This window comes from Dermacentor variabilis, chromosome 3, assembly GCF_050947875.1.
Source record: "Dermacentor variabilis isolate Ectoservices chromosome 3, ASM5094787v1, whole genome shotgun sequence".
Classification (NCBI taxonomy): domain Eukaryota; kingdom Metazoa; phylum Arthropoda; class Arachnida; order Ixodida; family Ixodidae; genus Dermacentor; species Dermacentor variabilis.
The window spans coordinates 110,018,324-110,044,786 of record NC_134570.1 but is presented as its reverse complement, the minus strand read 5'-3'; the positions used below and the strand labels follow the sequence as shown (position 1 = coordinate 110,044,786).

Genomic DNA, 26,463 nt, shown 5'->3' with positions numbered 1-26,463 from the left:
ATAAATTTTCCCTATAAAAATGAGCCGTCTAATCCTTTCGCCTTAATAATTCGCTAACAGCAAGTTATTAAAGCTGATGCTTAGGACAGGAAGTCCCATTCGAAAATCATGCGTGGATAGACGAAGACAGCGCTACAACCTGAATGGGGTAAAGGATACCGTCAATGAAAACACGCACAGTGCAACAATTGAAGGGGTGAATAGGAACTCCATTAGCACAAAGAAGAGGAAGATCATGATATCGGTGTCTTCCTCTTCCGCAAGCGACAACACAAATCACTGCTAATAACGGAAAATTATACACCCGTGTCAACCAAGGTCTCAGGCCGTACAACTTCAACACACAACAAAAGCACATCGACAGGCTATCCGAAGGGGTTTCACGGTGTTCCAAGGATGCAGCTTTCCGTCCTGAAGCTGCACTATTTACTTTTCCGGGTGGTGATCGGAGGTCGAAGTAGCCGGTCGCAGGGTGAAGAGCAGCGCCGCATGAGTCATGGAGAGCGGCGACGCGGGAGGCGCAATGAACCGGCAACGTTGAATTCCAGAGGAGATGAGGAACGTCGTGGATGATTGTAATACGAGCGCCGACGTTGTGGTTCGGGGCCAGAAAGCTCACTCGTTTCAAATCTGTCATAGCCACGCCTTTCATCTTGTTGACTGGGTCGGCAAAACCTCGGAATGGAGCCACGGATGCCGGGATAGTAGCAAACAGGCCGAGGTGGACACCAGGCACTTGTAACACTGAAGGGGTGGTGGTCTTGCTGTGATAGGATTCAGGGAACCGTGCATTACAGGTGCCTGCTGTGGTGGCTGCTGGGAGGGGGGCACTACAGTGACAACCTGAGCGCAAGTGGACCTAGGTATCGTATGTGGGTTCGGGACTTCCGGGCTCATCGCGGCCGTTATTCAATCTCTCACAATAAGCCTAGGACCCCACCAAGAGACGTCATATGTACTTCAGGAGGGATTGACAAAACTTGTGCGTGCAGTTCCTCTCGGATAATAGAGCGGATCAGTGCATGTAGCTCGCTATCGTTGGATGCCCTGAAATTATATGTCACGATGTAAGCGGATCATATGAAGCTCATCGAAGCTCTGACACGTACTGATGATGTCTGCGACGGTAGTGAGGTTCTGCACTACCAGAGCATTGAATATCACAGTAGGTGGCGTACCCAGTCACTCTCCGTCATTGAGGTGTTCACGTGGGGGCAGAGGGCGAGGACGTCCTCTACGTACGAAGTGCCCGTGTGCAGAAGACACTCAGCAAGCTTCTTCATTGCGATATTTGAGCACACAAAAGAGTTCGCGAAAATCTTGCGTAGATGGTGTTTGAACGTAGTATAGTTTACGAAATCGAGATCGTGGTCATAAAACCAAGTTGTTGGGACGCAGGTTCGATAGAATGCAACGTGCGCAAATTCTCCACATTTGTCTCAGTGGTAAAAGGCACTGACGCTCTCGTACTGCTCCATCCTGTCTTCAACGTCGTCACCGAGAAGTCCATTAAAAACTGGTGGATCCTTCGGATGTGTGGTGACCGTTCAAAATGGTGAATGTCACGATATTGGCCCTCTGGTCTTGCTACATGGTCAAGTGTAGTTGGTAGACGCGACGTTCCTATCGTAGCTCCAGGAATGTAGTGTAGTTGAAATTGGACGGAGGAACCGAACAGCGCACTCCTCCGCTTATGAGATAACATTTAGGACTTCAGACTCTTATTTATTCTCCCGAACGAGAGCCCCATGACACAGGCCCAAAACGGTGACGATGATGATTGTCATCCTTGCACGCTTACTGACAAAGTTGTGCGAGTAAGCGGAGCGCTGTTTTGATAAACGAATAAGTAAATTTCTACTCGGAAAGTGAATAAGTAATGCCAGCTCACAGGTATCTCCAAAGTACGCCGATCTGGTAATATATAGGCGCATTACATTTAAGGGATTCAATGTGCCACTGTATGACAAAAACTACAAGATCCTTCAATGTAGCACGACAACATCACCCTTGTTTTCTCAACGAGCGTCATGCATAGCCTTCACCCTCTTTACGTCGCATCTCTCGCACCGCGCATCTGCATGATTTGGAATTTCCATTTCGGCGTGGCTTATGAGAGATGAAGTGCATCAACACAAATATTCCTTGATAATAAATTTATGGTGAAATCCTTTTTTTTTGTCTCTTCTTATTCATTCCCCTAGTGCAGGGTAGGAAAGTGGATGTTTATCTTCGTGTTATTCTGCCTGCCTTTGGCGTCTGATTTATCATTATCTCTCTTGTTCTATATTTAAGAGGAAGCTTAAGCTTGGGCCCAACCGCCGCGCGGCCTATTCAAATACATGTAAAACGCAAAAAACGCTTTTCTGAGATGACCCCTTGACCACTTCTAAAGACATTTGTTGTATTTGAGTGAGAATGCTAGATTCTGATGACTGCTGGAAGCGGAATTTCGATTTGGGCCCTGAATTTTGTTTATACAATTTTCAAACCTTTCGTTCGAAAGCTCGAAAAAAAAAAGAATAAAAGCACAAAGTTAATAAATTAATAGGCTTGCATCAAGAACAGATATCATGGTTCTGTAAACGGCATTCATTAGACCATTCAAAACAGACAAATTTGAAATGCCAATTTATATCTGACGTGAATTTGTTACGTTGTCTACAAGGGCTCTGCAAAAGCTGCATTTTCACATTCCTAATTTTTTTAGAATTAATTTGTAACATATCATTTTTGTCCACATTAGATGTGCTATTAGATGCAATTCACAGAATTGTCATATCATGTTTCGTTGAGGAGTTACAGAGTTGTAAACTGACAGTTTTCTTTTTCGGAAGTTTTAAATATACAACATTTTTAATAAAAACTTGACGACCTTAATCTAAAATTTGAAACAAACAGTAACTAGATTTTAAGTTATTCTTCTAAATGCAACGAAACTCGTCAAATTCGATGCTGTAGTTTCCGAGAAAAACGAATTCTCCTTTTATGTGTATTTAGATGGGTGCACGCGAGCTCAAGCTTCCTCTTAAGAACACCATAATCATCAATATTATCATCGAAGAAATAAAAGTGAATAATTTTCCACGTGCTCAGCTGCCTCTGGACGCGTGCTTGCCTCACGTTCTGAGAACGAAGAAGACGGAGAGCCTTGTGCTTGTAGGGTGCCATCGCAGCCAGCTGCTTCCGCTCCGGGGACTTATTCGATTATCAAGCGCTTTATTTATGAGTAAGTAATGAAATGTTTGCAGGTATTCTGCGCTTATTGCGCGATGAGCGTGACCTGATCGTTATATGTTCCTGGAATAAGGCGGCGGTATCGAGCGATACCGTCGCCAAGGTTTATTTCAAGCCAATTTTATTATTATTGTCATTATTTGCCTTGCAGGATTATTAGGCATGACCTATTGAGAACATTATGGAAATAATGTGAGTGCCGTTTCATCGTACCGTAGTGCGTCCTGGGCACGTTCACGGCTTGCGTCAATTAGACAAAGTCGATGATGGGCTTCAAGTTGAGGTGAACTTCTGAATACAGGGGTTAAGGCCCCTATCCTGCTGTGAACCTCCGTCTCGTATATAGCGTATTGGTCGCACACAGTGAAAGTGGGTGAAGTAGGGGCACACATACGAGTAAATTCACTCTGCAGTTAAGAAGGAACATGATTCACATGATCCAACATACTAATCTGGCATTCTCCCGTCAAATACAACTTCTGTAGAAACCTATACGCACGATCTAATGGAATTACTCCCTGGAGCACCCTGCCGAGAGAGCCAAGTCATTTTTCATCCGCAGAGCTGGTGAGAACGAGCCAGGAGTGAAGCGAACTGATCTGGCACAACCTGTGACGCATCTTCCATGGCCCAGCAGGGTGGCAGCGTCAAGGCCTTTCTTGGTGTCGCTGCGCCCGTGTACCTGGCACCGCTGCTGTTCTTCAAGAACCTGGTACTCTGCATATTACGTACACAGCGGGGGCTATTACGGAATCTCACGTCACTCAAAATGGAGTGCTATAACCTAAAACCATTCAAAAATTTTCTATTCTAATTCTGCAATCAGCCCTCCGCAATACGTGAAAAACATTTTTGGACCACCCCCACTTCACCTGTCTGTCACGCGACGTCACGAAAACCGCGATAGCTCCCCATCTGATATGACGCGTACAGACTGATTATGAATGATTCGACCGAACAAAAGAAAAATAATTATTTTCAATTCGACGCCTTTCCGTCATTAGCCCTCGGCTATTGGTCAAAAGTTTTCGGGCTGCACCCACTTCACCTGCCTCACACGCGACGTCACAAAACCGCAAGAACTCACCGCGTCAAATTGACGTGTGCGCGTTAGGATGCATTAACATGCCGAACAAAACTGCATTTTCTTCTGAATAGCCGCAGGCTGCCCCGTTCCGAAAGGAATAAAAGATGACTAACGCCGATCGCTCAGGCACTGGCTACTTGCACCTGCCGGATGGCATGGGTTTATTTGCGTGTAATGAAATTTTTTGCGTGGCCGTGTAACGTTTTCGAGCACTTTCGGCAGGTCTACTCCCTGGTTCTGCCACCTCGTCTTTGCTGAGGATCCGTTTTAGCATCATTTTAAGCTGCCGTTGCAACCGCCGCGATCGTCGACCAGCCATCGCAAGCTAAGTAAGCGAAAGCGGACCAATTCCAGATGTCGGCACCGCCCTCTTCATCCCGTTATCGGTTTTTAGTGCAGTGGCTCGGCCCCATCGAATCCCTCTGCACTTCAGCGTGCTCCTGGCCTCTTGTGTGCCCGTTATATAAGACAAGTCGCTCAGTGTAGGCAATATTATTCGTTTTTCTAGCAAACAAAAGTAACCTCCTATAAACGAGGAGAGCGTTTGATTTGTCTGTTGAGACTACCCTCAGCGGTTACGCAAATTGGACGTCAGGAGCTTAGAGCGACGGCCGTCACTTTTGTGTGACAAAAGGTGAAAATTAACGCATTAATGCGGTGTAAATAGCCCAACTTCTATAAACGTTGTGTTCAAACACTCGCCGTAGATGTGTGAATAGAGAGCGAAGCGGACACCTGCCCATTAAATCTCGCTCAGTACAGACTAATCCGGGAAAGTGTGGAGTTTCAAGAAGAGCGGTATCAAGTTAAGAAGGCTGCAGACTATGGTTCGTCTAAACAACGGGGTGGCTGAGCCGCTTGCTCGGATGCTCGGCGGAAAGTTACCTTGCGAGCTGACAAAAGTAGTCAGGCTTTGCTTTGAACTTGAAGTAAACCGCGTTGCGTCTTTCTCGAATTGGCACGTGGAAAGTGTGGAGTATAGCGTTGATATTCATTTTTCTCAGCTGCTTTTGTGGAACCGACGTGGGTCAAATTCGAAATACAATCCTTTACGTGGGATTGAAGCTGCTTCATCAGACGTAATATTAGACATGTATAAATGCAGGCCGCAATGGACACTCGCCCAAAGGCTACGAGGGATATGAAGGGATCCAGGTTAATGCGGAGAGTTGGCACGTGGTGCTGCCTATTCGAGAGGGTTTCTTCTCTCGGTTTGTCCAGCCTTGTTTTAGTAAAAAAGAAAGCATAAAAGCTGATCTCCACGAGATTCGACAAGTCGGCTTCGCGACGTCCAAGGAAGTCGATATTGAAAGAATAGTGGAGCGCTTGATAGCTCAGTGTAATGCTGTCCATATTTATGATTAAGCTACATAAATCTATTTTGCAAGAAATGTTAGAAATGTGTTTAAGAGAAAACTACGGCTGAACCTGTTGCGGGGCATATTATTAGCGATGGCGGCCAGGTTTTGGCAAAGATCAGTTACGAACAACAGAGTTCGCTAACTCGGGCGAAGGTTCGCACAGCTTGCTTCTTTTAGATTAACGGCAGCCAACCTTCCCACTGTCACGAATCGATTGCCGTCATTCAGTTTTTCATGCCGGTAGCATGCTATATAATAAAATGTTTTGCACGTCATATACCTTTACATATTATATGGGGTGTCCTGCGTTACTTGAGCCAAACTATAAAAATAGGCAAATGCAACGTGGCCAGAGAGAAACAAGGTAATGTTTGCCGTCGCTTGGAGAAAATCCGATTATTTCTTGCATTCTACCTAATTAGATCATTGGTTTACATAATTAGTAAGCTTCTCAAATATATAATTAGTGGAAAATCGTAAATGAGGAAATTGTAGAGGAGCATGAAGAACTCCCGATAACGATTTCTGCACCTCACTACATGACAAAGTATTTCAGAGATGGAGTGGCCGCGAATACACGCAAAGTGCCTCGTGTGGCCAGTCTCGCGGCAGTTTATCGTGTTTTCGTGGGCTTATAACTGACACATCTTTTTCTAATTATTATATTTGAGGAGTTGTATAATTAAAACTAATGCAATTAGGCGGAGTACAGAAAAACTTTATCTTCAAGCGACGCCAAACAACATTACATTGATTCGGTCCGGCTACGAGGAATTTGCATATTTTAATGTTTGGCTGAAGTTACGAAGCACAGCCGGTATATACGGTGCTATTACTTCAGCACATAACCTTCATTTACTCGAAAACTGCCCTGAGAACCAACTAAAAATAGACATCTAACATTAGCTGTACAAGCAAACGAGTATTATGAAAGTTACGGCTGCTGCGCAAAAAAAGCTCAAGTTATTGCTAACGGATTTCTTCATGCGCTTGGCAACTCCTTGGCTGAAAAAGGTGCGAAAACATCGTGCGAGCGTCAGCCGCATGGCGCCTCGGCAGCCTTTAGCGGCAACAGGTACTCCTGAAGCCAACAGTGCCGCAGAGTTCCTTCGAGTGTTAAAGTCGTCCTCTGCGTCCCCACATCCCGCCGCCCATCGATGCTGCAGGGCCACTTATGCGTCGTGCTGTTGACGCTCGTGTGATATTATCAAGAAAAGTAGAAAAGATGTACACACGTGTTGAAGCCCTTGCACGCGCAACAAAAGTCGCGCGAAGTCTCTGTGGCGCTGATTGGTGCTCCCGATGCACGAGAGACCGACGCCTCCGCCTGGTAAAAGCTACCAACTCTCTGCATCCAATGCAGGCGTTGCCGTGCGCCGTGCTCCAGGTGGTGATTTTCACAGTCTTGGAGACACTGCCGCTGCCCATTGTCTCCCTCGTACCATGGGTAGCCACCGTGTTACTCGGCCGCTCCACGTCAGGCTACGAGGACGTGCTCGACCTCAGCGGCGCGGTGAGCCCAAATGGCTAACCCTATCAGCCAGAAACTGCAATGGCCTATTAATATAATGTTGCACAATTTTATCCAAAGCCGGTTCAGACAATATTGGAAGACATTTAAGTTGGTGGAATGATCGTTCTGGAATTTTGAGCTAGTTTTCGTAGTTACGAGGTAAATGAATCTTAATTTGTTGCGTAGCCAGTCATGTTGTGTTTCTTTTTCTTCAAACGCGAAAACACGTTGGCTTAGGGATTGGTGGCGGGGCTACTAATCTTTTTTTTTACAGTTGTAAGCTTTGGATAGTGACAAACAGTCTGCCTAGATTTGAGCATGACCCGCGCTACCGGGAACGAAGATTAAACGTCCCCATTCTCGGCAGCCTGGAAACTTTTGATAGTGGACTGCACATATACAGCGTCCCATATTGATATTGAGTGAAACCGCGTGAAGCAAATGAAGCCGTATGAAATGGTACGGTTCATACCAAGTGAAACCAAACGAAACCGCATGGGTTCCCATAACCTCGTTCTTGCCTCTGTCTTCTTGCGGGACAATCGATTAATCTATTTTTACAATGATTTGGGTATGCTCAGGAAATGGTGCCACTGACGGGCTTCCTGATTGTGTACGTGCTGGCGGACTCGACGCGGCTGTGGACAAAGCTGTCGGCGCTTCTTCTCCGGTGGCAGGGCGTGCGCGTGGGACCGCTGTTCGCGTCGCTCATGTCTGTTGCCTTCGTGGCGTCTCTCGTGCTGCCGTCGACGTTCGTCACTCTCCTGCTCGCTGCCTTCGTCTGTCGGCACGTGGAGAATATACAGGCACGTGAAGGCAACAAAGTATGCAACGTGGAAACCCTTGGGGGAAATTAAACTGTTCTGTAAACAGAAGTGTGCAAATATTAGGCAAAATGTCAATGCAAGTGGGCGAAAACGCGAACCTTCTGCCAGTACGATGCCTGTCACGTGTACAGTGCTCTGTGATACAGCTACCGCCGCAGTCCCATGGCCGTCTACTTTCTTGAACAATTGTGAGCGTCTACTAGGTGTGTCCGTGAGAGAGTTAGCTATTGTGTCACTTCCGGCCCGGTGATGGATGTGGAATGTCCTTTTAACTGCAGGCGTCATGCAATATTGAACTTAGGAGTACGCAGCTCGCCAATGAACCCCCGTTGGTTATCTAACAGTGTCAAGGCTGCCCAAGCCGATACCCTCGCTGTGTGCTGAAAGCTACAATAGAACCAATAGCCTTCAGTTCTCCTTGCGCTTCTCGCTCATAAATGCACCTGTCATTTGTAAAATATCTATCTACCTATCTATCTATCTATCTATCTATCTATCTATCTATCTATCTATCTATCTGTCTGTCTGTCTGTCTATCTGTCTGTCTGTCTGTCTGTCTGTCTGTCTCTGTCTGTCTGTCTGTCTGTCTGTCTGTCTGTCTGTCTGTCTGTCTGTCTGTCTGTCTGTCTGTCTGTCTGTCTGTCGGTCTGTCTGTCTGTCTGTCTGCTGTTGAAAGTTGCTCTGAGATCAGTTCCTTGTTCCTGCACCCATGCAGGAAGACGTACCAGTACTGGAGGCACGCAGGGAAATGCACTCTACGCATCCCCCACGACAGGCACCACCAGCGAGTAAAGCCAGGGACCAGCGCCTGGAGCCGCGGGCGCCGCGCTTGGCTACCCCACGGTCTCCCTCGAGCCGGAGCGCCTCTAGGAGGGCGAGTCAATCCCTCCCGGTGCCCGAGAGGGGACCATCAGGTCCTCTGGTCCGGGTCGACGACATTGTCAGGCAGCTAGTGACGGCGATTCGCTCAGCGTGCATCGACTCCCCCAGGCTCCAACTACTGCGATCTAAAAGACGCTCCCTGACCGACCATTCGGTCGACATGCCTACATCAGCCAACTCTGTCGCGATTCACGGTAGCACCATCTCGGCAACGGCGAGGATGTCGCCGCAGCAGGCAAGCCTGGATACCGTATTTGGTGGATTATAGCCCCCTGAGCTGAAAACCATTCCTTAGTCAAGCACACATTAGAGTCCGCAGTGTCTAATTGCAATTGCACATCACATTGTTTTTCTTTTTTTTCTTTTTTTTTGGTAAAGATTTCCACAGCCATTACACAGTTCGTTTTGCATTGCTGGTTTCACCAGTATGCAGTCGATTTTTTCAGGCTAAAATGCACCATACGCTTTCCGGCTTGTGATGTTTTTTCAAGCGTGCCTATTAAAAGCGATCAAACCATGTGCAATTCGGCACCATAGATTGTCAATAGAGCAATAGATGGGACTAGTTCGTTCAATTTGATTTCATTTAAGAAAGCACTGGCTTAAAAGCACGAGCCTACAATTCCTCTCAAGTTGTGTTTCCGTCTTGCTTCTTCTTGCTGTTCTTCTAAATCTGCAAGTTCTCAAAAGAAACCCATAGGTTGTTCACACCACGTCAAAATTGAACATTGAAACACGTATAGACATGGAACATATTCCGCGAAATACGACACTGGCCTGAGAATAGAGTTGGCGCGATTGTAGAGAATATACCGTTGAGGGACTAAGGTCCGATGGGTGAATTAGTAGAAACTTCGCGTATTTTATATTCCAAACATTTTTATCGATTTTCATTTGCTGAAATACTAAACATGCACTGAAATGTGGCTTGAATCAGAAGGTTGAAGTGGGAATCCTAATCTACGTATAATAAGTACCACATAAATAGAAAAAAAGAAAAGGCAGGAAATTGCAGACGACATTCACATTGTGTGGTTTCCTTTCCGGCCTACCAGCATAAAAATGTATGCTGATTTATGCATTCTTTCACCTGAGGAAACGTTTGATGCTCACTTGTCTTGCTGGTTACGAAAGAGGATAATTTTTCGTAAATATTTTCAATTGACTGGTTGCAACTTTACAACTATTTGATCTTATTATATTTCGTAGTCTGGTTAAATACTGTCGTTGATTTCATTCGTTCCCGAATTACCTTCCCGCAAAGTTAGTATCAGGGCTATCGCCTCATACGCAATGACCATATGACGAATCCACTCAAGCGCAACCATTTCTCAAGTTGACTTTGGCATGCTAAAGTAAAAATGGTCCAAAGGTCATACACTGTTAAATATTGCCATCTTACATATACACAATTGTTTGGGCGACAATATTCACGTGTGAGTACCGTGAAATCACGGGATATTTGCATATATTTACATATTGTATTATTCTCTTCAGTTCTCTCGTACGAAGACGACACCACCGTCTCGATCAGAGCACCGGCCTCGAGTTCCGATGGTGATGCTTGGAGCACAAGCGCATCACAGCCCTGCTCTTGTACACAGCGATAACGTCGAAACGACGGCAACGTTGGTACCTAGTGCCAGAACCCTGTGGTCAGTCCGTCGTGCGAGGTACGCTAAAACGCGCTCAGATCCCAAATCGCCAAAGAGTCTATCCACACTATCGCTGAGCCAGAGCGTCGACGACGCTGCGCGGGCGTCGAAAGGATCATCGTCTCGCTCAATATCTACAAAGGCGGACACTCCTCCGCATACCAGCCAGTTACACAATATCCCCGATGTCCCGTCAGGCTCGTCGACGCCCCGTGACAGGCGCGCCACTGGCGCCATTCTGGAAGCGTCGCCCAAGAGCCCATCGTCTCCCGTCTGGCCTTCTGTGGACCAGTCGCAGCACTCGAGGCCCTGGTCACCCAGAGAATCGCCCACGCTTCGAATCAGCTCCATCAGCGGTGCCGCTACACGCGCCTCCAAAGGATCCCCACTTCGTGGAACCACTCCTCCGAGAGCCAATGGTCCTTCAATTGGGGAGTCAAGGTCAGCCCTGCACTCACCGCTTGATTCGTCCAAGCAAAGCAACGGTCCCGGTGAGAGCGTAGTCGAGCGGCGCTCCTGGGGGACGTCGTCCCCCGGCAAAGGGTTACCCTCACCACGGGCTACTTCTTCTAACGAAATTGCACCTATGGCTGATACCGAGTCGCTGAATGCAGGGCAATTCACGCCAAAGCACAGTCAAAGCAGCGGCCAGCACCCGTATTTGCCGTCAGGCCCGTCAAGCGTGTCTTCGCAGCTCGGCCAAGTGTCGCCGAGTGGAGTGGGAAGCCCAGCGACACCGTCGCAGATAGGCCCCATGGGATCTAAACTTGAACATCCGAGGTGAGTGCAATATGCGCAATCAAGGATTGTTGAACTGAAGAGGTACACACAGGATACGGTGGACTTCAGAAAAAAATAAACCATGATAAAGAAAGTAAAATGAGAATGCCAGGACATTTGCTTCTTGTACTGCACGAGACGCAAGGGGTACAGCTGAACCGAACCCACGCTTGATCTACAAATGCGTTAACACGAGCCTTTCACAACACATTTGTAAATTTTTCGCATTGTTCTTGACGCTAGTCGGTGATTTCTGCCATAGCTGCTCATTAACTAACATTTTCTGTAAAAAAATAGTTCAGGTTTCTTATTCATCACACAAGAGATGTGGCTGCCCACGCAAATAATTCTGCCTTTTCACTGGCGCGCATGTTATCCCCGTGTTCCAGGGTCCATGTCACAGTGTTTCCAACGCCATAATGCATACACCTCCATGAAGCACGCGCTGAGCCAAAATTGCCTCTGTGCCTGTTTAGCTTCTGCTGTTCCGTCGATTCGATAGAAATGTGTTCCAAGAACTAGAACAGCTGGCTCGGAACCGGGAAGGGATGACTTCAAACCCCACCTGCAAATGAAGGTTGTTTTTCTGATGATAAACGGCCATTTTGTAATGACACAAAGATTCATCGTGACTGCAGAAAAGAACGGCCCATTTGAGATCTGTACAGTGGCTATCGTTGTTAAAACAAAAACTAACTCTAAATGCCATAATTCTTTACACATTGACAGAAGGACGGATCCGGCCCACGACCCAAGTTCCACCTTGTGCCTATTCCGCTATCCGTAGAACACGCGGGTTACCGCGACTGTCACTTAGAAAATAAAGACCACTGCATTATCAGCCACTGAGAAGCGTTCGCGTTCGACGTCTCACAGATTCTTATGGTTGCCTGTACGCAGAGTCCGCAAATTATATAAACATATTTGTGAACTTGGTCACATCTGTTAACGCTAGTCGGTATGCGTACTATTGTGCACGCCGAGATACTGCGTAAAGCTACTTGCAGTGTTCATTGTTACCCATACGATTGTACGTGTGCTGTAAGTTTAATAATACGTATACAGTGTTCGAGTGCGATAGCGTTAAAGGTACCGTCTCATGGAAAATCCAGCGTCAGCGTCTAGTGTCGATCGTCGTTTCGGCAAAACGTAATTTCGGACAATGCTTTCCCAACCATGCAGGCCCTTGTGCAGCACAAGGAGGTTCCAGAACTAATTGAATTTCTCAAGGCAAAATACGGCACAAAAATCGTAATGTAGGACTTACACACAAATGACTGACATAATAGCGTATGACTGTAATTTGAATATGCGAGAAAACGTAATTCTCTTACGCGGAAGCTCAAAACACAAACAACTTTTCCCGCTTTTCTACCATTCACAGAGTGGCCATGGCCTCCGAGATTTGCGCGCGCCGGCGTGCGGAAATCTCAAAGGCCATAAAGCAGCGCCCCCGATTCCTCGCAACACTTCCAGATGGCACTCACATCCGTAGCATCGCGTCCCACGCACGAGGCCGTGTGTCTACCAGAAAGCTTGCCTTCATGTATAGCATTAGCCGCCAGCATTTCCCGGTACACATTATGGTTACATAAGCTGCAGTTGCCGAGAAGCGTGAGAAGCAGTCAGGGATCTTTGAATGCTATCGCGTTCCACTCTTAAAGGTGAAGCTTAAGCGTCCTCCAAATTCTTACTGAAACGAGTTTAAGTATAGATGGCAGGGCGCTTGGTCTCTGTGTAGGGCGTTCAATTCTTTCGTTCTTTTAGGGATGTTTACATCAGTCACATTTTTAAATTTTCTGGATAGACTCTTCCCAAGTGTAGTCTACACGAAATAGTTGATTTTCTTATTTCTGTGTTACTCTATATCTATAAGCTTGTTGCGGGGAGTCCACATTCTGTAAATTTGATAAAACGCTTTAGGGAAACTAAAAAAATGCTTAATATCCTCGGCAGCTGTCTGCTCTGATTCTGAGGATGCAATAAGCGTGGCGCAGAATTTGTAATGGACAGAAATAATTGGCGCATGAGTGCAGTAATTTTACGTGCTCTGATAATTCATGGCGCTGTAGTCGCCGCATCTTCTTAACGTCGTGCTCTGTAGCGTTATAGGCTGAGTTCTCCACGACCAATCTCACGTGACTCGATCATGAGAGCGCTTTTTTACGATGATGCAGCTTCTTCAAGTCGTACGCTAGCGAGACCCAAAGATTCGGTCACGAGCGCTCGTCGGTTGCTTCTCGCGACGGCAACGAACATCTCGAGCTTGGCACCCACCAAAAGAACATCCCTCTGAACGCGACAGGGTCACCGGCTCCCGGAAGACAAGGTAAACTTTAAGAACGATGAACTTTTTAAAGGGATCAAAAGTTTCGTTTTCTTTTTTTGCACAGCCGCATTATATTTGTAAACTTGACTGGCAGGCTCACTGTCTGCCAGCGTTTTCCTCCAAGTGTACTTGGACTCCGTAAAGCTGTCGCATGACATGCTTTTTCTATCTGCTTCCCACATTGCTTCTTTTTGAATGAAATGCAGAAATACAGATAATTTTACGTGATTTATTTCTAAGAAACAAGTACACGTGTGTGCATGATGTGAAGAGGAAAGCAGAAAAAAGAAGTGCATCTTAACGCCCAGTGACACGTACCTCCTTCGCTCACAAGTTTTACAGAACAGTCAGCGTGCAACTGAACACATTTTTAACGCATGAAGGGTAAATCGGTGTCAATAGTGCATAGAAAATACATAGAAATGCATAACAAAACAGGTAATAAACATGTATTATAGTAAACAAAGAAATACATGAATGACAACGCGCCAATAAATATCACAAATGAGCCGCAGCCAACGCTGGCGGTTACTTCAATTGAATTGTTGTAACCGACCGCTTTCGAATGAGGATGTGTCAAGCTACTGCCAACATATTAACAAGTTCTCTTTGTATTATACTTGCTATGCGATCAGGGAAGTCAGTCGTGCTCGGTTGACCTATCTCGAGAAGTTCTATTCCTATATTACCGGATGAGATCCCCCAGAGATAGAGAAATATACTACTCATTCATCTCCTTCGGAGTCTTAATTTTATTTGCTTTCCAGATGATACTGCTACTGAAAGAAAAATTGAAGCCAGCAACACGTGAGTGCTTTATTCATTTACACCACCATTTTTTTTTCCACTGCATATTGACATGGAACTTTGGCGTTAGCTTGATGCAGATGCATTTAAGTAGTGTACCAGCAGGTCAGGGTGAGAAGAGATGCGTGTGCCGATAATAGTAAAAGGTTTCTTTACTAGAAACTGTAGCACTGGCTTGAATGACACACGTGATGTCTTAGGTACATGAGCGAGAGAAGTAGTTATCTTCCGTAAATGATATACATAAAAACTCGAATGCAGCCTCATTACAAGCGCAACACCTAATAAGCAAATGTGCGGGCGTGTATGCAGCACATGCATAAGATTGAGATTATGTGAATGAGATATAACTGCAACAAAAGCATAAACTGAGCATATGCAATCATTCTTATTTGCTGTATTTGCTTTCTGGACTTCCGGCCCATATTGCCATTGCAGTTATTACAGGCGGATCCAAAAGGTGCTCATATTAGGCGTGGCCTACACGTCCATCGTCGCGGGAGAGTGCGGCTTGAGGGGAAGGACAAGGGTCATCATCAACGACTACTATGCCAAGTAGGCCTATGCTGCACACTCACTACTTAGAGCAAGTGCACAAGGTTCGCCAATAGAATTTGTAATTACGTTCTTACGCCGATTCGGTAATGTAACTCCACTGCCTGTTCAGATGGATTTCTAAAACCTTTATTTTTGTTATTGTACCCTCAAGGCCGCATGTATCGCTGAGGGGAGCGTGAAAAAGAGCATAAAATACGTGTGTAACAATGAAGCCAGAAAAGTTATATCTTCGCATTAATCTCTTATATAGCCGGCTTTCGTGATTCCAATACTTACCTGTTATGAGCTTCTCAGTTGGGACAGAGCAGTTAAATAAGAGAGCGAATATATTTATATGATCTCGAAGTCAACTTGTGGAAGTAAGGGGGCCGAAACTCGGGATAAGCGTGGCTTACTACGGACGATTCACATGCCATGCTGCGTAGTGAGTCAAGTGTGTCATCATCATCATTATCATCATCATCATCATCATTATCATCATGATTTTTATTTTCACCACTGGATACAAGGTGAAACGCGAGAGCCGCAAAAAAAGCCGAAATTTCCTCGTCTTGACGAAGCTGCGGTCTTCCAGACAGGCATGGTAGCGGCTGGTGTAGCAATACAATCACGCATAAAGTGTGGATATAAGAGTATTTTTAAATACAAATACATATAGACATTTTCAAGTTATTACATAGAAACTAGTTCTAATACAGTTGTGTCAAATAACTCTCAGTATACAATTACAATCTGTTATCTTGCATATTATTATTTACCACAGACTCAGTCGCATGTGTCATAAGAATGCAAAATCAATATATGTATAGATATATATACATATATACATACACACACACATACATATATAAATATAACAAGTTTCACAGGAGTGTACAATAAACACAAGTTACCATCAGGAAACGTTCTTTTTTCTTAGAAATCTTACATACTTGCTAATATATATGTGCATCTATGTTAAAAAACATAAAAAAGAAAATCTGCATATAGGCTGCTGCTTTCGCGACAGACACCTCGGCAACGTAGCCCAGGGCGTCGTCACATCCTCGAATTTTTACAAATGCGAAGACGCCCTTTGCAGCATCCAGTTTACAACGCAAACCCTGCCACGTGGTCCGGGCACAATCACAGCAGCGGAAACCTGGTTTCTAGGAATAATAGCGGCAAGTGTGAGTGTATAAACACAACGAGAGTACATGGTAAGTTCTTCGGAACTGTTAGAGCAGTTAACAATACACATCTATAAGAACAAATTCAATATTAGTTTTGTTTAGAAATAACACATGAACATTTTGTTGGTTGAAATAGTTAAGTAGGGAAGGTAGTGTATGTTTAAGGCGTTGGCAGCCATAATTAGTACGTGAGAAAGGGATTTGCCACGGCGCCTGGTGACGATATGAATATGCACTTCTATTTTGTTGGAGAGTTGCCAGGGTTAGGAATAAATCGAGTTTTCTCAGCATAACATTTCTATAGCTTAGTAATGTTTTGAATTTATATATGGTCACGGGCTCTGATTAATCTGTTTTGTCTGAAAAGCTCTTCAGTATGCTCGAAAAAAGAAACGTTCACTATCGCCCGCATTGCTTTCTTTCGAAGTATTTCCAGCATTTGAATGTTTTGCGCTGTAGTGTTGCCCCGTATAAGTGAACTCAGGTGTGAATGGAGAAGAGCATGTTAAATCAGACGCTAACTTTAAAAGGTAATGCACTTCGATTCCGATTTAACACACCAACAACTTTTCGTACCTTTGCGCAAACATGACTAACATTTTCATTCCAGGACATGTGCGCTGTGAATATTACGCCTAGGGTTTTTATGGATGACGTAATGTTAATTTTATACGGACCCAACACAATATTATCTTACAATGTAGCAGAACTTTCGGGAGCATGAAAAATAACGCATTTTGTTTTGGTTTCATTGAGGATGAGGCGGTTTGCCTTAGACCATGCTCGAAGTCCATAACAAACGGAGCTTGCTATAGACGTTATTTCTTTTAAATCTTTACTTGTAAAGAAAACAGAGCAATCATCTGCATAAGCGACAAATTTTCACATATCGCTCACTTGTACAATGTTATTAATGTAATACAGGAAAACTATCGAACCAAGGATGCTACCTTGGGGCACACCCGCTGTCAAAGGTTTTACCTGCGATCTGTTCTCATTAATTTCAACAAATTGACGTCGACTTTCTAAATAAGATCGGATAAGTTCAAGTGTTATTCCTAGGAAGCCATATTTTTTCAGCTTTATCAGCAGCAATTTATGGTTGACCCTATCAAAGGCTTTCCTGAAGTCTAAGTATAACCCTAAAGTCAGAAATTTTTTTCAATGTTCTCTATAATAAGCTGCTTCTGTATACATAAAGCAGTTTCCGTGGACCGCTTTTTCTTAAACCCGTGATGACAGTCGGTTAGGAAGCTATGTTCTTGCGAAAAATTATCAATACGAAAGTTAACAATTTCGTGGTTAATGTTGATACCTAGCCGGGCACAGGCTATATGGCTGGCACAGGCTGGCGATAGATGCCAGCGCTTTAGGCCGGTGCTTGTCCCGGTATGTCCTTATATAGTTATTTGCATTTCCACATTGGGAGTTAACCTAACTTATCTGCGCAATGCACAGCATTTTCTCTTGCGGAGGGGGCTGCGAAACGGTCGGTGTCAATGCGTTGCCGCAGTGGATCCTAACAACAGAATACTGGCACCATCTTGCGTATGAAAAACAGCGCCCTGCGCATGGTGTTTTTTCACGATATTCAGCATTCCAAGGTACCAGCGTGGCTACGTTAATTGAAGTGCGCGACACTCGCGTTGAACACTTCTGCGCTTTGTTACAAGATATTGTAGTGTGAAGTGGGGCCGGTATAACGTAAAAATATTCGAATACGTCTTTTATTCTAGTGTCCTAACTTCAAATTTACCTAATGCCGACGCAAGCATCGGGCGGGGACCCGTAGCGTTGTTTGCACAGTCCAATCAAATGCTCTCCTCGTCTATAGGAGGGCACTTTTGTTTGCTTTGAAAGCCAATAGAATTGCCTTATTTGCCAGGTTATTCTTATCTACTTGGCTGATTAGAGATGAAGAGCATGCATAAGAGGAGAGGGTTTCGGTGGGGCGGGCTTGCGCAGTTTAAGTAGATAACCGAATTAGGAGGGTGGTGCCAGCGTATGCGATTGCGCCGCAGCTTCTTCCTTAGTTTTTGATGTCTGGTAGCAAATCGCGGTGGCGTGCAACCGAAGCGCAAAAATTCTGCTAAAACAAATGATCTACACTGAAAATTTGGAAGAGCGACGTTGTGTACGTGCTAAATGTGTTTCGAAACGTTATACTATCACGCATAATTTTTTTTATTATACGTAGCAGCGCCAGAGCGATCGGCGGCCAGCCATCTTCTATTCCTTTGGGAACGGGCAGTCTCCGGCTATTAAAAAAATGTTTTGTTTGGCATAATAACGCATCTTGCAAACGTCATGCTGACGCGGTGAGTTCTCGCGGTTTTATGACGTCGCGTGACAGCCAGTTGAACTGGGCACAGCCCGAAATCTTTTGTCCACTTGTGGAAGGCTGTTGAGGAAAAAGGCGTAAAATCTGTAAGAATCCTATTTACTTTGTTTGGTATAATTGTGCATCATCAGTGTGCACTCATCATATCAGATGCAGATCTTTAGCGGTTTTCCTGACGTTGCGTGGCAGACAGGCGAAGTGGGGGGTGACCGGAAAAATTTTCACCGATCGTGGAGGGCTGATTGCAAAAATCGAGCAGAAAAGTTAGGAAAAGCTTTACGTTATAGCGGCCATGGTTCGTTTCCAATGGTGAAAAACGCACGTTCAAGGAAGGTATATGGGCATCATTTCTTACTCTAAAAAGTCGTTTTGAGTTTTTCGTAAATGGCCTATCAATCCTTGCCATCAGCGCCACGTGGCATAGAGATACAGTTTTGGGTGTTAGTTCTGCGCAGGAAAAGGTACTATGGGGAAAGTGCAAATGAAATATCTCTTCTTGCATAAATATTGAGATCATAAACGATTATTTCTGGTTTTGATGCCGTCAAATGCGAGATTTTTTGTGTAATGTTTTTGTGAAGGAAACGCGCAGTTGCTTGTGCATTTAGATCATGTATTGTGCTCTAGACGTTAATATTGCTCCATAGAATGCACCAGGTGAAAGCCTCTGGCAAGGGTGTGTGGTCTTGCTCCTTCTAATCGACCATCCAGAATCTGAGGAAATTTTGTTCTGCATGTCGTCAATGAATGCTAGGCATCTTAAGTTCTTTTTGTTCTAGTACTTCAGCATTAAAGTGACACTTTCGACAACCCCACAATAGCAACGTTGACCTGGTGATAAAGAAATACTTTTCAGCCGCTATGTCTACCTAATTTCACAGGGGGAGCAACGCAGAGTATCTCTAGGCAGACGAGTAATTTATTCTGATTGACTGTTGATTGAATGAAGGGGCATACTTGACAAAGTAAAGAGCGCGACACAGGTCACAGCAAAGGAACCACAATTCGGAACGCTCAAAGTCCCCTGTGTTGCGATGTTTAAAGCTGATGTTTACAAGATGTTTTAATCAGACCAATTGAACACGCCGTTATAATTACATGAGGTCTGTTCTTTTAATTAAGGCGCATGACATGCCTGCAGATTATACTATAACTGCTAACAACTCAACCGTAAGTGTGATGTAATTCTAGAAGGTAGAAACATTAATTTTGTACTGCTTTTTCCTGTTGTGCAGCCAAAAGAAGCTGAACCCTTTGAACACGGTGGTGTTTGGGTGCTGCCTGGTTCCCGCGTCGCTGATATCGATCACGCTCTTCTTGATCTTTATGTATCACTTCTACCTCAGAGACGTGTAAGTTTTTAGTAAGACATAACTTCGTCAAACAATTGATGATACGCAATTAGAATGGAACACCGCTGTGACGCTAGAAGCATGCACTTGGGTGCCCATTTTTTTCTTTGCTTTAGGTTCTATGTCACTTGAGGGATGTTCATCTGTTGGCTTCTTGAGATCGGCAACAGTTTCGAAACATACATTCCTAAAATCTGTCTCCGAAGCACATTGGCTATATGAGCAGTTTAATCGTGGTGTGCAAGACGAATGGTAATATAATACTAATGATGTGCATGCGTTCGGCACACATTCTTGTGACCAATATTTCAATTGCGTGCTAATGTCAGGGTGCTTACTAATCTGACTCGCGCACTGAACCGGCTTGAATTAAGCGAATACAATATGTGCCCTGTGATTATGAAGAAAAAGTTGAGCTAGATAAATATTGCGCTTTGTTGTACCAGTTATTTCCACTTGTTTAGCGCTGCTGATGTACAAGGGACATCGAAAAAGAGAGATGTATACGGGGCAATACATTTAGTGTAATCAAATGAAAATAACGCAGCACGGCGTTATTCGTTTGCAGGATACCCAATTATAACTTTATCGTAGGAGGACTTAGGTGACTTTTACGAAATTGATTAAAAATTCTAGAAAAGTGTGGCGCAATATTTTGCTCTTATTTGTGTTAGATTCCTAAAGCCATGTGCAATTTTGTTGAATGCTCTCGCTTTCATCAGCTATTTCGTGCATCGTGCATTTTTGGAGCAGCCTAAGTTTGCGCGTTCATTTAGAGGAGGAACATCTAAAGGAACCCGAAATCTATTAACTATTATTTCACTAAACTTTACATGGTCATATTCTTCGTTAGCCAAGGCTAATTGCAAACCCAGTGCTGTGATGACGTGTTAATGAGTCTACGGTTGCAGAGACGTGGCCCCAACACCGGAATTACGTGTCGCCATTCCCGAGATCGGCAAGGACAGACGGCAATACGAAGACCGATTATCGTGAGAGCACTTTCAATATTCTGTCTAGTTGTAAAGTTTATAGCACCAATAATTCTTGTGAAAGCTTTAACTCGAGCGCAGCTCCAATGCCGCGTATTCAAATACACGTACAGCGAAAAAATTCATTTTTTGTGTGTTAGAACCCGAACAGATTGAAATGAAATTCTTTGCGTTTAAGAGAAAAGATTAATTTATAGTGACTAGGGAAGCGAAATTTTGATTGAGGCCTGTATATATTTACCAAAGTGCTTAATATTTGTACGTTTGAAAAAAAGCAAAGCAAGGAATTTACAAATTCGTAGCTCTGCATCAAAAGTGGATATCTCAGTTCTGTGAACTGCATCCATTAGAGCTTTTAAAGTAGAGAAATTTGGTTAAGTAGTTATACCTTACGAACACTTCTTACGATGTTTTCAAGAGTTTGGTGAAAATCCTGTTGTTAATTTAGTAATACGTTTCACAGGTGTCTATAAGACACCAATTTTGTCCGCTTTAGATGCATTATTAAAAGCAATCTACAGCATTATCATGTCTCTGTTCATTGCTGAGTTGCATAGTTGTAAACTTGGTAGTTTCGTTTTGTACATTTCGCAACTTTCAACAATTTTCATTAAAGATGTTACAAAAAAGAGTACGCTTCCTTGAGTCACTCAACTTTAACATTTTCATTAAACAAACCTTATCGAATTCGGTATGGTGGAAAGAAGAAAAGCGATTTCACCTTTCCTGTTTATTTAGATAGGATACCCCGAGCGAAAGCTTCGTTCAAAAGAAGCGCCACTTGTGGACTGCTGATGCTTTACTCACGAAGCGCTGGTGTTGTTACTGAAGGTTCAGCGACTGCGATTTGTAGAGCTATGGTTATCGGTTCAGTGACGCTATGTAGCCAGACATGTGATTGGGAGCCCTGCTCCGCGAACGAACATTACGATGATGACGGTGTGGGAAATGTCGGTGGTAGTCAGATGAATTTGCCATTGCTTGGCAATGCCCATATGGGCCTGTAACACAAGCAGCCGTCAGGCATTGTCGAGGGTTCCAGCAACAACTACAGCAACAAAAACAAAACCTTGACGTTAACCGGCATATCGGCGAATAAAGAATGATCAGCCGAATTCACAAGCCTATTCTTTTGTAAGCAGTGCTTTGTGATTGGCCAGTTCCTTTAACATATATCGTGTACGTTCGCATGGTTGGCCTGGGCCTGTTCTCAGGTACCACGCCTATAGTACGCGGCACATTTATGAATATACACTGAGATGCGCGATACAGTGACGTATGCGCGCCTCGTGCCTCATCCGAATTCTTGGTACTTGCTACGTATACAGACGTAGCATAAATGGCCCGTGACCTTTTCAGTAAGGTCCGACAGTTGGGCGCGAGGGAACAGGTAATTAGATAATGCCAAAAGTCCCATTGCCCGAACCACAACTGCTACCGACAGAAAATGCACACCAGAGCTTGACAACCCGGCCGTCTCCTCAAGATGTAGTCAGGTTCTTTAGCGCGCAACGACTCTGCGCAATCGAGTCGAAGAAAGCAAATGTCTGCCATGGCCACTATTGACCGCCAGACCGAGCTGTAGGTGGCAGCACCGAAGCCGCGTTAATGTGGATGCGCGGTTGGCAGCGCTCATTGAACGCAATGTACTCTGGAGAGCTTCGCTGCTGGCTATGTCAACTGCTTGTGTGCTAATAAAATGCAGTCTCTCCTCTCAACCGATAATAAATTGCTCGCCAGTTGCACAAGCTTGCTCGAAACACGCAGAACATTCCTATTTTGCGTGGAAGCGCAAATTGTAATTCAATGGGGGACTGGCAGTCAGCCATCTTGTCGGCCTCTGCGCCCCCTTAGTGCTGTTTGTGTGTGCTCCGCTTGCTCTCCGTGCATTCTGTTAGTCTTGCCGTTGCACAACTGAACTATTGCAGGATTTTATCCTAATTTCCAAAGGGTCTAAGAAAAAGCTTGCAAACGTGCTCACTGCTGATGTGCACCTTATGGCACAGCTTCAATCGCATTCCTTTGGATTTCTACGTGAAGTCCAGAACAGTTATCAAGCTCAGTAAACAAGTTACGCCACTGTTAGTGACAGTACACTTTGTGATTGTAACAGTGGTCAACGAGCAGTTATTTTATTGCAGTTGCAATAAATAAAAGCATCACCTTTAACAACACAAGGAGGAAAAAAGTTAAAAAGGAAAGGCATGGTTACGTGTACGACGGTGATGCTAAAGGTTCTAATTATTTCAGGGACCAAAATATTATGTTGTTTCCTTCATAGAAGCAAACAATCTTCACTAACTTCGCTATAGATAACACTGTCACACTGAAGAGGTGTAGTATTAGGGGCCGGCAAACTAGTTCAATAAGGCCTTGGTCTAATGATTGCCGTGACTCATCTGGTCCTAAATCACTCTATGTGCGCTTTGCTCTCCCAGCAAGAATTAAAGCACTAAACTGCCACAATTTACTTAGGAGACAAAATTACTTGTTCGTAGTGGGATCAAAACTATATACTAGAAACACCGCGCGCACATATAAGGCTGGTCACGTAACTCCTAAGCAGTGTCTTAAATCAAGTGTAACGTGCGGTGATTCCTACTTGAAATACATTTTTTTTATACATCATAAGTGATTTTTACGCCACTTGATGTTTGTGGTATCCCAAAGATTGCGGCGATTCCGCTCGATCACGAAGCCCAGTGGTTCACCCACCGTGACCCGTAGGTAATACACGTGTCACACGGACACACTTGGAAGGCCTTCCAGTCAACGGCTTTCGAAACGCCACAACTCTATTGAGTGAAAGGAGTTGTGGCGCTGCCGCATGGTACTATTGAACAACCGTTGAGTGGTTGAAGCGTTTCTCGCAAACATTGTGTAGCGCTGCGCAGATATATTTTCGTTTTCGTATGACGAAATGTTAAATATTAAATCCGCTTAGTAGCACAAGAAATTCAAATGGCAAAAGTACTTCGTTAAATAATTATTACCTCATATATGCTATTTTGTAGAGCAATACGGTTTGATTTGTTTTCTTTGTAATCGTGAGTACGAGCGCGCTGTTAACGAGAGGGCACGTTTCCGCTATTTCCACTTCCATTGCTCAAAGGCCACGGAGGTTTCGATAATGTTGTAGGGTGTGCCGTTGAGTCGATAGGCTATTGACTCGGCAGCCTTTGAAAGCGCCTGCGTAGCAACTGGAACTTGACCTTTGAGTCAACGGACAATCGGGTAGAAGGCCTTCCAAACACCCGTGTGACGGGTATAAGTACACTTCTAGAAGTGCTTGGATTCAAAGTAGACGGAAGAATCAACCTATCAGCTGTCGAGATAAACAAGAGAGTTCAGAGCATTTCTGGAAGAGCAGCAGGGAAGATATTGATACGATCGGATTCATTACAGGCACAAGTAGCGGTACAAGATAGACGCAGAGAACTTTTGAGAAAGTGAAAACAGATTAAGGAGATTCAAAGAAATGAAAAACATTTATAGCGTACCTGGTTAAATCAAGCAGGATAAGTCACTATGTTTTCGCGCCCCGTTTCCACGGGGATACCAATAAATCATCTAAGCCGCCACTAGCCGGCAGCGGATAATTTCCCACTGTTACTACATACGAATCATATCGCGAGCTGAGTCTAAACGTTTTCACACGTATTTCAGCAACCTTTGACTCCAATCATCAAAACCCGACACTTGAGATAAGAAAATCCGAGGATCCGAGGACACCTAAGCACTTCTTATAATTTGTGAATGCGAAAGCATTATTGTTCAATTGAACGTCGCCGAGCGGTCCTCCGAATTATGAACTCCTGCACGCGAGCGCCTTGAGGCGCTAAGCGCGTTTCGATTTGACCTCCCCGAGACGCAGTTCGAACGCAGGCTAGTTCTTGCGCGTACAAGGAACGCACGTTTAACACAGACTTCCGAAAGCGAGGGCGACGTGGCGTCGCGACGATGCCCTCTACCCTCACTCGACATTAAAACTTCTTTCTGGGCGAGTTGGTGCATACTTGACATAAAAATTGTAGTAGCGCAAACACATGCAACCACAAAGTAACAAGGACGAGACACAAGCGCTGCGTCAGCGCTTGTGTCTCGTACTCGGTACTTTGTGGTTGCATGTGTTTGCGCTACTACAATTTTTATGTCAACCTCACTCGACAACTGGCGCAGTAAGGCGGCAGCATGCGTTGGGGGCCTTTCGCCAGCTCTGCTCCGTCGAGGCCCGAGCCAACACGCGCGCGCAAGCGTCAGGAGCGCACGAGGCGCTCTGGTCACGTGTCGACGCAGCCAATGGGAAATTTGGTGCCATTTCGCTGCTACAGACGTCGCCGGCTTTTTCGCTCAATGGGAAATTTGTCGCTTTCGCATCAAAAAAGAGGTTTATTCCGGTTAGGACCAGCATTGAAGCTAGTATATTTTGGCGTCTAAGAAGGCAATCTCAAGGCCAAGTAGGTCTCATCACGTCTACAAAGAGCGTCTACAAATGTTCACACTATACTTCAGCACTTTGCACGTGCGAACTCCTAGAAAGCCGCAAAGTGGCGTACTTTGTGCTAGACAAAGCATGACTATGGTTTCTTTGTGCGCAGACGAACCTTTCGTCTATTTTCCATGCAGCCTGCTCGGCCACAACCTTACTTAGACAACAAAGTCGCGTGCATCATTTTTTTACTTCGATGTTTTCGCGAAGTTCACTAACATGTCGACTTCGTCAGAATTGGAACGATATTTGATATGGTCGCTGTACGCTTGACTTTGTTTTGCTTTCAGTGGCCAGTATTAGGATATGCCTATCATGTTTTCCTGCGAAAATTAACACTAATAGCGCGATCCGAATTTTTATGATTGAGGAATAGAACGTAAGCTACAGGCAAGCGCACTTAAAAGGAATTGTGGCATTGTAGCGCCCTTTTTTTCATAATCTTGAAAAGTGGCGCAAGAAAAATACAGTGGTCAGAGCTTCTTTTTTTTCACACAGCTTCATTCCTTTGTCGAAGGACCACTTTCCGCTAATGAATGAATGAATGAATGAATGAATGAATGAATGAATGAATGAATGAATGAATGAATGAATGAATGAACGCTTATTTCATCTTGAATGCAACTTCAAGAAAGGTGCGAAGAAAAGTCACCGCTAATACGTTTCGAGCGATGCACATCTCGAAAGCGGCGCTATAAACTGGAAATTCGCCTTGCGTCGCCTGCCTTCGCCTTCACAATATCGGCGTGTACACTAAGGTTATTCATTACGATAGCAATTCCTCTAAGTAACTTCACATGCAAGCCTATTGGCGTTTACTGCACAGTTCCTGATGGCCGCGAGAATCATCACAATATAGCGTCGGTTTGTTGCAATTAGATAAATTAATTTCAAAAACAACTGCGCACCAGAACCTTGAGTACGCAGTAACTTACCACGCGTACCGCTTTCGCAGGATGAGGGAAGTAATGGTCATCCTGTTGCTCGTCGCAATCGGCATCTCACTTATTGTAGACTCGGACAAGCACATAGGGTAAGTCGACAAGGTCATCTGTGAATGATCTTATCTCAGTATCTATAA

At 44.6% G+C, this 26,463-nt stretch overlaps 3 protein-coding genes across 3 annotated transcripts in view; all 3 read left to right on the top strand.

Moving 5' to 3' along the window:
* The window catches only part of LOC142574087 (uncharacterized), a 2,965-nt gene extending 1,742 nt beyond the window's left edge, over nucleotides 1-1,223 (top strand). Inside the window, exon 1 of the mRNA XM_075683255.1 lies at nucleotides 1-1,223. This exon is cut by the window's left edge and continues 1,742 nt beyond it. The gene's annotated coding sequence lies outside the window, so the exon portion shown is untranslated.
* Nucleotides 1,224-3,821: 2,598 nt separating this feature from the next.
* Nucleotides 3,822-8,055, top strand: LOC142574678 (uncharacterized). The gene is made up of 3 exons (XM_075683713.1): nucleotides 3,822-3,949; nucleotides 7,049-7,198; nucleotides 7,780-8,055. Exons 1-3 carry the CDS (start codon nucleotides 3,863-3,865, stop codon nucleotides 8,053-8,055), a joined length of 513 nt encoding a protein of 170 aa, XP_075539828.1. The 5' UTR covers nucleotides 3,822-3,862.
* A 38-nt stretch (nucleotides 8,056-8,093) lies between these two features.
* Nucleotides 8,094-26,419, top strand: LOC142574677 (uncharacterized). The gene is made up of 9 exons (XM_075683712.1): nucleotides 8,094-8,105; nucleotides 8,741-9,142; nucleotides 10,405-11,342; nucleotides 13,520-13,671; nucleotides 14,439-14,478; nucleotides 14,917-15,033; nucleotides 19,785-19,901; nucleotides 20,813-20,893; nucleotides 26,338-26,419. The coding sequence occupies exons 1-9, from the start codon at nucleotides 8,094-8,096 to the stop codon at nucleotides 26,417-26,419; spliced, it is 1,941 nt and encodes a 646-aa protein (XP_075539827.1).
* The last annotated feature ends 44 nt before the right edge of the window (nucleotides 26,420-26,463 follow it).

Coding starts and splice junctions, on each gene's coding strand:
- LOC142574678 (XM_075683713.1), top strand. CDS start 3,863: ATGGCCCAGCAGGGTGGCAGCGTCAAGGCCTTTCTTGGTGTCGCTGCG. Junction 3,950..7,048: donor TGCTGTTCTTCAAGAACCTG/GTACTCTGCATA, acceptor CATCCAATGCAG/GCGTTGCCGTGCGCCGTGCT. Junction 7,199..7,779: donor TGCTCGACCTCAGCGGCGCG/GTGAGCCCAAAT, acceptor GGGTATGCTCAG/GAAATGGTGCCACTGACGGG.
- LOC142574677 (XM_075683712.1), top strand. Junction 9,143..10,404: donor CGAGGATGTCGCCGCAGCAG/GCAAGCCTGGAT, acceptor TATTCTCTTCAG/TTCTCTCGTACGAAGACGAC. Junction 11,343..13,519: donor TCTAAACTTGAACATCCGAG/GTGAGTGCAATA, acceptor ACGATGATGCAG/CTTCTTCAAGTCGTACGCTA.